This window comes from Periophthalmus magnuspinnatus, chromosome 1 (genome assembly GCF_009829125.3).
Source record: "Periophthalmus magnuspinnatus isolate fPerMag1 chromosome 1, fPerMag1.2.pri, whole genome shotgun sequence".
Taxonomy (NCBI): domain Eukaryota; kingdom Metazoa; phylum Chordata; class Actinopteri; order Gobiiformes; family Gobiidae; genus Periophthalmus; species Periophthalmus magnuspinnatus.
The window spans coordinates 2,019,830-2,032,618 of record NC_047126.1 but is presented as its reverse complement, the minus strand read 5'-3'; the positions used below and the strand labels follow the sequence as shown (position 1 = coordinate 2,032,618).

The 12,789-nt window shown below is 42.8% G+C and overlaps 1 protein-coding gene across 1 annotated transcript in view; it reads right to left on the bottom strand.

Moving 5' to 3' along the window:
• Positions 1-12,789, bottom strand: part of rhbdl3 (rhomboid, veinlet-like 3 (Drosophila)) — an 85,770-nt gene that overhangs the window by 4,896 nt on the left and 68,085 nt on the right. The window contains exons 4-6 of the mRNA XM_033971690.2: positions 11,378-11,602; positions 9,649-9,797; positions 5,347-5,459 (exon numbers count right to left, since the gene is read on the bottom strand). Coding sequence (XP_033827581.2) covers positions 5,347-5,459; positions 9,649-9,797; positions 11,378-11,602 — 487 coding nt within the window. The remainder of the gene's footprint in view (positions 1-5,346; positions 5,460-9,648; positions 9,798-11,377; positions 11,603-12,789) is intronic.

Here is a 12,789-nt window from a genome sequence, read left to right as displayed (position 1 = left end):
GGGCCTATGTGGGTCAATGTCGGGCTGGTCTGACGTCACATGGGCCTAGACCTGATGTGGTAAAGACCAAATCGAATTATGGTTCTATTTATGAAGCTGGAGGGATATTTTGGGGCGGGGTCTTTGCACTACAGGGGATATTTTTATTTATTTTTTGGCTATGTGATAAGATTTAAGCTGTAAAAGGTTGAATTAATAACTTCCATGACTCATAATGGCATAAATAAGTTTCAGTATTATCGTTTCTCGTTTATATTTACTTCAGTTTAGATTGGAGAGATGGAGGGGACTCGTTTCTTGTGGCTCAAAACCTCAGAAAAGTTCCTCCGGATGTATTTTCTTATATCAATGTCCTGTGAACTTCCCTCGGCCCTTTCAAAATAAAAGCACCTGCACTGACGAGCTGCAGACTGAGCCTTATTGTGACAAGGTTTTAAAATGACAAAGCAAAACACAAAAACCCGACCTGTCCAGAGAGTTCAGAGAGTTTGAACATTTTACATCTGAAGTACTTCACACGTGTGCTCAGGTCTAAACCAGGACTAAACCAGGACTAAACCAGGACTAAACCAGGTCTAAAGAAGGACTAAACCAGGTCTAAACCAGGACTACACCGGGACTAAACCAGGACTAATCTGGGACTAAACCGGAACTAAACCAGGACTAAACCAGGACTAAACCGGGACTAATCTGGGACTAAACCAGGTCTAAACCAGGACTACACCGGGACTAAACCAGGACTAAAGAAGGACTAAACCAGGACTAAACCAGGTCTAAACCAGGACTAAACCAGGACTAAACCAGGACTAAACCAGGTCTAAACCAGGACTAAACCAGGTCTAAACCAGGACTAAACCAGGTCTAAACCAGGACTACACCGGGACTAAACCAGGTCTAAAGAAGGACTAAACCAGGTCTAAACCAGGACTACACCGGGACTAAACCAGGTCTAAAGAAGGACTAAACCAGGTCTAAACCAGGACTACACCGGGACTAAACCAGGTCTAAAGAAGGACTAAACCAGGTCTAAACCAGGACTACACCGGGACTAAACCAGGACTACACCGGGACTAAACCAGGACTAAACCGGGACTAAACCAGGACTAAACCAGGACTACACCGGGACCAAACCAGGACTAAACCAGGACTACACCGGGCCTAAACCAGGACTAAACCAGGACTACACCGGGCCTAAACCAGGTCTAAAGAAGGACTAAACCAGGACTAAACCAGGACTACACCGGGACCAAACCAGGACTAAACCAGGTCTAATCTGGGACTAAACCAGGTCTAAAACAGGACTAATCTGGGACTAAACCAGGACTAAACCAGGACTAAACCGGGTCTAACCCAGGTCTAAAGAAGGACTAAACCAGGACTAAACCAGGACTAAACCAGGTCTAAACCAGGACTAAACCAGGACTAAACCAGGACTAAACCAGGTCTAAACCAGGTCTAAACCAGGACTAAACCAGGACTAAAACAGGACTGAACCAGGACTAAACCAGGACTAAACCAGGGACTGAACCAAGGACTAAACCAGGACTAAACCAGGACTAAACCAGGACTAAAACAGGACTGAACCAGGACTAAACCAAGGACTAAACCAGGACTAAACCAGGACTAAACCAGGACTAAACCAGGGACTGAACCAAGGACTAAACCAGGACTAAACCAGGACTAAACCAGGTCTAAACCAGGACTACACCGGGACTAAACCAGGACTAAACCAGGACTAAACCAGGACTAAACCAGGACTAAACCAGGACTAATCTGGGACTAAACCGGGACTAAACCGGGACTAATCTGGGACTAAACCGGAACTAAACCAGGACTAAATCAGGGACTAAACCAGGACTAAACCAGGACTAGACCAGGACTAAACTAGGGACTAAACCAAGACTAAACTAGGGACTAAACCAGGACTAAACCAGGACTAAATCAGGGACTAAACCAGGACTAAACTAGGGACTAAACCAGGACTAAACGAGGACTAAACCAGGACTAAACTAGGGACTAAACCAGGACTAAACCAGGACTAAACCAAGACTAAACTAGGGACTAAACCAGGACTAAACCAGGACTAAATCAGGGACTAAACCAGGACTAAACCAGGGACTAAACCAGGACTAAACTAGGGACTAAACCAGGGACTAAACGAGGACTAAACCAGGACTAAACCGGGACTAAACCAGGACTAATCTGGGACTAAACCGGAACTAAACCAGGACTAAACCAGGACTAAACCAGGACTAAACCGGGACTAATCTGGGACTAAACCAGGACTAAACCAGGACTAAACCAGGACTAAACCAGGACTAAACTAGGGACTAAACCAGGACTAAACGAGGACTAAACCAGGGACTAAACGAGGACTAAACCAGGACTAAACCGGGACTAAACCAGGACTAATCTGGGACTAAACCAGGACTAAACCGGGACTAATCTGGGACTAAACCAGGACTAAACCAGGACTAAACCAGGACTAAACTAGGGACTAAACCAAGACTAAACCAGGACTAAACGAGGACTAAACCAGGGACTAAACCAGGACTAAACCAGGACTAAACCAAGACTAAACTAGGGACTAAACCAGGACTAAACGAGGACTAAACCAGGGACTAAACCAGGACTAAACGAGGACTAAACCAGGGACTAAACCAGGGACTAAACGAGGACTAAACCAGGACTAAACCGGGACTAAACCAGGACTAAACCAGGACTAAACCAGGACTAAACCAGGACTAAACCGGGACTAATCTGGGACTAAACCAGGGACTAAACCAGGGACTAAACGAGGACTAAACCAGGACTAAACCGGGACTAAACCAGGACTAATCTGGGACTAAACCGGAACTAAACCAGGACTAAACCAGGACTAAACCAGGACTAAACCGGGACTAATCTGGGACTAAACCAGGACTAAACCAGGACTAAACCAGGACTAGATGTGAGACTCTACTCTTAAATCCAGGCTCTGTTCTGTTTATCTAAAGGGTTTGACTTTGCACTTTTCTCTTTTAATATTAATTTTACGATGATTATTTATGTTTTGATTTGTGTTTGTGATTTTAACGTCTTTCTTATTCTGTAAAACACTTTGAAGGACTTTGTGCTGTACAAATAAACTCACTTTGCTTCGTCTGATCCATAGTTTGAAGCACAGATGGAATTTCACCAAGTTATTGTAATAAATCTGTTATTATTATTGGCAAAAATAAAAAAGATAACAATAATGCAGCAGAACACGGGGATTTATGTGATTTTTTCAACACTCTTCTTACTCCACTTTACATTTGGGTGATTTGTAAAGGCTGTTTGATTTAACATTTTTTAAAACAACACGCTGAAACAGAGGGCTGGTGATTTAAACTTTAGAGCCCCACTGGCCCCATTAGAGCTGAATCACAAAAACAGCGTCTCACTCACTTTATTTTTACGTTCATTTTTATCCAACGGTGTAAAAAGTGTGTGTTTAATGATCTGTTCACTGTGACATATCCTCAGTGCAGGTCAGGGAGAACCGCTCCATCAACTGACCCGTCTTTTTCCGGTAAAACGCTGTCCCATCACCAACATCTACGTCCGTTACTGACTTTTAATTAAAACGTATTCAAAGTCGATTACTTTTTAATGAGCTAATTAAGCAACAGGCCACAAAGTGTTGGACGGCCCCGAGGAATACGAAACATCAGATTTATCGACGCCGTTAAACAGAAACGTAAAAAACTTAAAATCTCGTTCTGTCTCGTCCGAATTCAACCCAAAATATAAAACGCATCGACGCAGTGAGGTGACTTTGACCGACGTCCTCTACACAAAAATTTGAAGAAGACGTAACAATAAATCCAAACACGAGTGACCACGTGTGTGCGTCCGGATCCAGATCGATAACTAATTACAGCGCGAGGGGGCGGGGTGTGTCTGTCGGCGCCGGACTGGACGTGTGGAGGTCAGCGAACACACGCTTCCTACAGACGACCAACAGCGACAGCGGCTCAGTTGGTAGAGCGTTTGTTCAATGAGCAGAACGTTGGCGATTCAAATCCTGGACACTGCCTTGTATCTGTCTGAAGGTGGCGCTAAAAACACCTTAGTTATGTTGATATAAAAATGAATACAGTCGTCCCTGGAATAATCCACGAAGTATCATCTTTATTTTTTACATTATTCTCTCTGTTTTTGTCTGTAAAACCCCTCACCACACACTTTATACACTTTTCTCACACAGGCGTTAACATTTTCTCACATTTCTCTCTCGTTTAAACTCTCTCAAAGTTCAAACCTTCGTAGGCGTCTTTGTCGGTGCAGAACGTTTCATCGACATTGTGGGTTTTGTCGGGGAGAAAACAAATCGCAAACGTACAGCACTTCAGAGTCACACTGAGATCCAACGTTTATGTAAATTTGTCTGAACACATTCTGTACTGGACAGGAGACACGGCACGGAGGAGACTGATGGACAATGGTCTACAGTCCAACAGCCAATCAGGACGCACGACACAATGGTCTACAGTCCAACAGCCAATCAGGACGCACGACACAATGGTCTACAGTCCAACAGCCAATCAGGACGCAGGACACAATGGTCTACAGTCCAACAGCCAATCAGGATGGACTGTGTGAGTGGTTCCTTGATGTAAAGCGCTTTGAAGGTGGAAAAGCTTTATAAAAATGTGACTGTTTACCATTTTATAACCTTTTAAGGACAAAAATAGCACTAGCCAGTTTGCTAACAGGTGTGAGCGCTCATCAGGGGCTCGAATGATTATTTTTAAATATGACTCAGGCCGAGCTCACAAACAGAAACCGAACAAACAGGTGTGTGAGCTTCAGTGTCATTAGCTCCGCCCTTCAGACAGATATGAGGCGGTGTCCGGGAGTAATCTGACCAGAACGCCGTCGCGCAGATTTGAAATGTTCTTTCGTTCTCACAGACACTCGTTTACGTCTTATTTTCTGATGCAGTAGCTTTGAAGCGCCGTCGACAACCCCCCGTTTCATCATGTCTGCGATCACCACACCATCCCACAACCATCTGCCCCACACCTGCACACACACACACACACACCCCCACACACACACACACACACACACACACACACACACACACACCACATCCAACTGACTCTGCTCGCACGCTGCTGGGACCGGGAACACGAACGCAGACGCTCCACGGCGAGGGAGAACAACAGTCCACTCCACAGGCCCACGCCGCATTTCAATAGAACGAGTGGGCGGCGCCGGGGGGGGGGGGGGGGGGGGGGTGTGCCCTGTGCGGCGAGCGGAGGATAAGTGGGTCATGAATATGTATATGAATGAGTTAGAGCGCGCGAGCTAGCCCACCTGCTAACACGCCGCACACGTAGACCAGCCCGATCCTCGTGGCTCCGTGGACCATCTCCAAAGGGACCCCCACCAAGAGCTGCATGGCCATGTTCAGGCTTAAGTGCTCAATCCTGCAAAAAAAAACACACATTTTACTGACAAATCACTAAGAAAACAATTAAATTCAATAGTAAAAGCCCCACCCATCCCTCTATACGAGACTTTTCACGTAATTTAACTTTACTTTGTTATGGACTCTGATTTTAAACTTGATAAACAGGTCGACGCGGTTGTGAAATCCAGTTGTTGTTTTTTTATCATTTCATCTTTTAGCTAAAGTTAAGTCTATTTTATCTTTTTCGGATTTCGAGGCCGTGATGCTTTTATTTCCTTTATGTAGGAATGAACCAAAATGCACTTCATTGCTCGCAGTTAGTCCAAAAACGCCGCTGCCCGACTTTTAACAGGAAATTAAAAACATGAACACGTCGCTCCAGTTCTGGCGTCTTTGCACTGGCTCCCTGTTCATTTTAGAATCGATTTTAAGATTTGATTGTTTGTTTTTAAAGCTTTGAATGGACTGGCTCCAGCTCGTGGGGCTTAAGACGAGACTTAAAACCAGAGGAGACGGAGCCTTTTCTGTGTCTGGTCCAAAGCTCTGGAATGTTCTGCCTCCTCACGTCAAAACAGCGCCCCCTGTGGAGAGTTTAAGTCTCGTCTTAAGACCCACTTTTACTCTGTGGCTTTTAACTCTGCGTAAGTCGTGAGTCGTATGGTCCTCTGTCTTTTATTGATTTTATTTGCTTGTTTTATTTGATTTTATTGTTTTATTGGTAATTGTTTTATTGCTTTTATATACATATTTATTATTTTATTTTTTGCGATTTGATTTTAGTCTAAATGTTGATTTACTTCATTAGTTGTTTTTATTTATAATGTATTTGTGCAGCACTTTGGAAGCTGTATAAATAAAGTGGATCTGATACTTTACGCCCATTTCAAACAAATTATACATTGAATTTGCCATTTCGCTTAATAAAATCTTCCCTCACAGTGCGTTTTGAGTGTTCAGTCTGATCTTTGCCAGTTCATTTGTTTAATCTGGTTGAGAAACATCTGCTCCTCCGTCAGACCACATCCAGCGTCCGTCGCACACTCCGACGCACCCAAACACACGTTCAAAGACGAGCTTAAAGACCCCAAAACACGAGATTAAAGAGCGCCGCAAATGTCCCCCAAGTCCCCACATGGATTCTGATCATCACAGGCTCAAAAACTGCGTCCTGTCGAGCTTCAAACGTCGCTTTTTTTCCCCTCAGTGGTTCCAGTACGCTTCAAAATTCTTCAAAAATAATGTGTCTTCTGATTAGTTTGTGACAGTGCGGTGAGGTTAATGTCACTTTTCTTCATTACGGCTCAGTGTCGCAAACGGAAAGCTGAACAGAAAGCGAGTTCGGCCTTTGTCCTGTAAGAAAACGGACACAAGGCAGGACAACGCAAAGCTCCCGCGTGCTGCTTTTTCTCTCGTGGCTGCAAATGTTTAAAAATAGCAAAAGTCCAATGAGCCGCGACGTTACACAACAATATGGTTTATCGATTCGAGTGGAAGCGGCCGGTGCGCAGCGACACGAAAAGTGCTTAAAGCGGCTTTTATTACACTGTTTTCTGTGTTTTAATGTCGTTTCCTCGTCACAAACAGACCTGGAGTTGTGTTTTGTTTCATTCACACATGTTTAACGCACAAACAAACCCTGCAGATTTAGGCTAGAGTTCTTTTCTCAGAGTTAAAACGCTCTGTTCCACCTCGTGATGTCATCATGTGGTGATACAGGAAGTGCTCCGCTGTGTTTTTAAACTCCACACACCTTCACTAGAAAAGGCTGAGAGTTTATTTTTATTTTTAACATGTTGATAATTTAAGCAAATAAAAATATACAAATAAAAACAGCTGCAACTAAAATATTTTCAGCTGTCTCTACCGAACAAAATCCAGCATAAATCTTTAACAAAATCACCACATTTGAAACTTTATTAGATCAAAAAATCTGCATGAAATACTTTTACTTTTTACTCTTTTAGTACATTTTGATTTTAAACTCCACACGTCGTCATTTATAGAATCATTTGGATGATTTCAGCTCTAGAATTGCCAATCGACAGCTGAAATAAAATGTAAAAGGAGCTGTTCACTTGAAAACTACCACTTGATGACATCACAAGGTGGAACAGAGCGTTTTGAGCTTCGGAGATGTGACAGACTAATAATAAAGTGTGACTCAAACGTGCGTGAATGAAACAAAACACAACTCCAGGTCTGTTTTTGAGGAGGTAACAGCGTTAGAACACGGATTAAAGCGACGAGAGTCAGTTTTGTGTCATATCGGAGCTTTAATGTCACAGTTTTGCAGAGTAAATCCATCAGATTTGGTGCGGGGAATTGGGTAGGATCAGAGTCACTGCAGTGCTGTTGACAGGATTAGATGCTTTGAGTGTGTGTGTGTGTGTGTGTGTGTGTGTGTGTGTGTGAGCTCTACTGTAAACGCACCGTCTTAAATGTAATCTCTTTGTGAGTGCTCATTTACAGCCGTCAATCACCTGCTCCGAGTGAAAAACATCACCGTCTCTGACCTTCCTCTTTCATTTGGCTTTATTCTCTACGGCAAATAATTATGTTTTGTTTAGCGATTTGCATAAGACACAGATGCAAACAGATTTAACTTAGCTGCACATCTCTCCAGGCTCAGCAGAAGGGCAGTGCGGTTTGCATTTCCACACAATATTAAGTTTTTATTATTCTCCAGCTCAATCGATGTACGTTAAACGCCTAAATCTCTCCCTTTCTGTTCAGCGGCTCACATCCGGCTCCCTCTAATTCAATTAGCATTTTAATAGTTCTGCCCTGGAATAACACTTACCCCAGGCTGAGATTACGACGATCTGACATTCATTTGTTTTACATATTGATTTTGTATGCTGGCACCGAGGTGTGGACTCAGGGGGATGCAGAAAAACACCCTGATGACGGATCAAATTGAAGAGCATTTTAGTCCTTGGGCAAGACACTTTACCCTCCTCTCCCCCAGTGTGTGGAATAATGTCGTTTCCTCGTCACAAACAGACCTGGAGGGGTTGTGTTTTGTTTCTTTTACACATGTTTAACACAAACAAACCTGCAGATTTAGGCCGAGTTCTTCTCTCAAACTGACAACACTCTGTTCCACCTTGTGATGTCATCATGTGGCGATACAGGAAGTGCTCCACTGTGTTTTTAAACTCCACACGCCTTCATTTCTAGAATCATTTGGATCATTTCAGCGCCAGAACTGCTAATCTCGACTGAACTAAAGGTAAAAGGAGCTGTTCACTTGAAAACGACCACTTGATGACATCACAAGGTGGAACAGAGCGTTTTGAGCTTTGCAGATGTAACAGACTAATAATAAAATGTGACTCAAACATGTGTGAATGAACCAAAACACAACTCCAGGTCTGTTTTTGAGGATGTAACAGCGTTAGAACACGACTTAAACCTCACGAGAGTCAGTTCAGTGTGACATAGGAGCTGTACGTTGTATTTAAAAGCTACATAAATAAAACTGGATTTACATTTGAACTCTAGCTAGCTAACGTTCTCATAATCAAGGCTAAAACTGAACTATTTAACTCCGATCTAAGCCTCTCCTGTGCGTTTTCCATCAGACAACTGCTTCACAACAGCAAACGGGAGCACGGAGGAGACAGAATCGACTCCTGTGACATCCACGTGGAAAAGCGTGTGCCAAACTCTGCAGAACTAAAGGTAAAAGCTAAATGTTTAATCAAAAACTACCACTTGATGACATCACGAGGTGGAACGGAGCATTTTGAGGTCTGGAGGTGTTAACTCAGACATGTGCGAATGAAACAAAACACGACTCCAGGTCTGTTTTTGATCAGGTAACAACAATTTAACACAATTTTTGCGTAATATAAGAGCTTTGATTTTAGGAAAGTAACTGCGTACTGAAAAAGTAACTGCACCAGGCGTACGGAGACTGAAAGTTCCAGGTCTTCTCGTGGCGTCATGTCATTTCGATGCGCCGCTGCTAATGAGTATAACAAAAATAATAAACTGGACTCCTTTATTTCTCTTTCTGCTTTTAAATGTAAACTGAAGGTCATGTGTAAATGTTTGTTTTATATTTTAATGAAATGATGTGAGTCTAATCGTGTTTCCTTTCCCTCGGCTGCTCTGACCCAGGCCATCACTGTAAATAAGAATTTGTTCTTAATGTTTCGCCTGGTAAAATAAAGGTTAAATAAAATAAAATGTCGACTTACCCCGTGTGCATGAAGATGTAGCTGAGGAACCTCCAGGCCTGCGCTCTCAGCTGAGGATGATACGGTAAAGGACTTTTCAGGAACGAGGGGCTGGACACCTGCAGCACCAGACGGTCCAGCTTGAACCCATAATACATGAAGACTGCTACCTGACGGAGAGCACACACAGGCAAAGACAAAGATATTATGGACGTCTAATGAGCTTATCCGGACCCGCACATTTTCGCCTGTAAACGGGGGATTTCCGTTCTTTTTAATGATGAATTCGGAAAAAGTTTCACCACAAAAATCTGATATAAATCCGTTGTTGATTGGTGCAAAAATGTTTAATGTTCGTTTGACCAACAACTCAAACCCTCATGATTCTCTAGAGGCGTCAAAACGGCGGCTCTGTAGTCCGTATAAAACTTATTTGCCGTCAAAATCGCTAGCCACATGCTAAATAATAACACCCGAATAACGACGGCGGCGCCCACGGCAACTTCTGGAATAAAGTGAATATGGAAATGTGCTCTTGTGCAGCTGTATTTATTTATTTTTTACTTTGAATTTCTCTGTAGCTCGCAATAGGCTCTCTACACAGCAGCACGCTAGCTAGCTCACTGCGTGCCAAAGCTAAGAGTCACTTAAAAATCGGAAAATTAAAATCGGAAAACATAAAATAAACAACCTATTAAAATTCAAAGACTACCCGGTTATTTTTATATGTAGAATACTTCAGTTTGTGGTGTAGTTTTAATATTTATTATGCCTAAAATTAGCATTAGCGTTAGCATTGACACACAGAAGCTCCGTTACTCACGTTAGACTTTAATCTGAGCTTTATTTCAACACAATCTGACCATAAGAAGCTGACTTTATTAGAACAACAGCAGGAGAGATGATTTTTACTGTTAAATAAATCTCTCACACGTGAAACTACAGTCGCGAGCTAGCTAGCATTAGCCGACAGTTTTTTCAGTTAGTCACTCTCAACGCTTTGTTCAAAATGTGCTGTTAAAATCCATTTTGTGTTTTCAGACGATCTTAAAACTGTTTTGTCTGCGTTTGCTCATTTGTGCAGTGTCGCCACGGTAACTGCTGAACATCACGCCGGTAGAGACACATGTAGAACACCCCCAGCGTGATGTGACTGCAAAGTATGAGCTGCCGTGTTTCACATTTGTGTACAGAGAGATCTCAACAGGGACGGGACAAAAACCAATAACATCATTAATCGCGATAAAAAAGAGTCGACAATAATCGTTTGCGGGACATTTTATATAATCGTGATTATCGCCAACAAAGATAATCGCCGTTATATCATTAAAATATGCAGAAAAAAAAACAACTTATCCACAGGGGAGTCGACAGGTGGGGGGGGGGGGGGCAAAGGGGTCTGTGGTCGGGGGGCCCCAGCGTCTTAGGGGGCCCAGCATTTGACCTTCTTCCTATTAATTTGTATTACGGGGGGGGGGGGGGGGGGCATGTGAGTGTTATTGCCCCGGGCCTCTAAATTTCAGTTAACACCCCTGTTCATCCATAATATTCTGTTAAAGTTATAATTATTCATATCCATTATCGTGATATAATCGTTAATCGTAATGACTTTGGCCTTGATAACCGTCACGCAAAATTTCAACATCGTCCCACGCCCGGTAATCAACGGGATAAACTGTCTCTAGCCCCCCCATGTGGGCGTACGACGTCATGACACTCTAGACCCTGGACAGCGCCGGCACAAACTGACCTCTGCGATGGTGATGGCCAGTATGAGCCAGGGCGGGGGGCAGTAGGTGTAGCTGTCGAAGTACCACTTGCGGTCGACCTCGCGGGGCAGCGTCTCGTAGGCCACGTGTCGTACGAGCCTCTGGGACAGACCCAGACCCACCTCGTCCCTCAGATTACAGCCCTTCAGCTGCCGACTGCCCTGAAGAATGGCCCTCCGGAAACTGTTGGAGCGTTTGTTGGTCATCTGGAAGAAAACGCACAAAAATAAAATAAAAAAGTTTAGTTTGGTTTATTTTTATTTGTCTGGGACCATGTGCAAAATCAACAAGGCGAGACACTGCAGTGAAGACGAAACAATTTAGAGATGTATATTTGAAACTTTGAATGTAGTTTAGTTACATAAAAGTAAGAAAAAAATTACTACATGTTTTTTTAGGTGTAAAAACTGTCAATATTTATCATTTTTAGGACATTTGGTTCTCAAAAATAGATAGTTTGTTTGTGTTGACATATTAGTTACAAACAAATACACAGAGTGGCATTTGGACATCGTATTTAATATTTGAATAAACAAAATCTCAGAAAAAAATGTCTAAAAATTCAAATTTTACCTCATTTTTTGGAGTTAAAACTTGAATAAATCAGACTTGGAATTAAATATGAAAAAAATCCTTCTGTACATTTCATTAAAATCTTTCTACGTATGATATTGTAAAGTTTGATAAGTGTCGGCGCTGCTTTAAGGGCGGATCCTCACGTCTCTATGAGGAGAAAATGCATTTTTGAAGTTACACTGTCCTATAAAACTCTATGGACACAGGTCGATTAAATGAACATTAAAACAAAACACAAAGCCTCATTTTGTCTTTTCCACATGAAAGCTTGTGTGATAAGACTCAAAACTTAGCAAAGAACTAAAAATTGAAAGAAAAAAAAAAAAGATTTTGCCTGTAGCGTCTCCTGTTAACCGCACAAAAGAAACAATTCGAACCAGATTATCAACTTCTACTTTCCATGTAAAGTCCCAGGGGCAGGTGAACACACATTAAAACACTGATTTCATTACAATAACATTATAAGACAAACTTTGGCAGTGAAATTTGACCATTATGTCCACGTTTTTACAGTAAATACACACTCCACTAAATATATTTCCAAAGTCGCGCGTATCTCTACATATATTTGCGATGTCGACTGGTAAATCCCTCGTTTTTGGACCACACAGCCCCACTCCGACGGCGGCAGACCTTTTTTCTCTTTGCCACAGAAACTGAATGCCTGTCCCATCGCCTAGCAACCGCCAAACCCCGCGCTTCACCTCTTTCTGTCCGCAAACATTCACTCCCCAAAATACAGTTGGCATTACGTCCAGGTTTTCCGTGACTCACAAAGACGGGCACAATGCACGGCTCCAGCTCTCATTACCAGAAC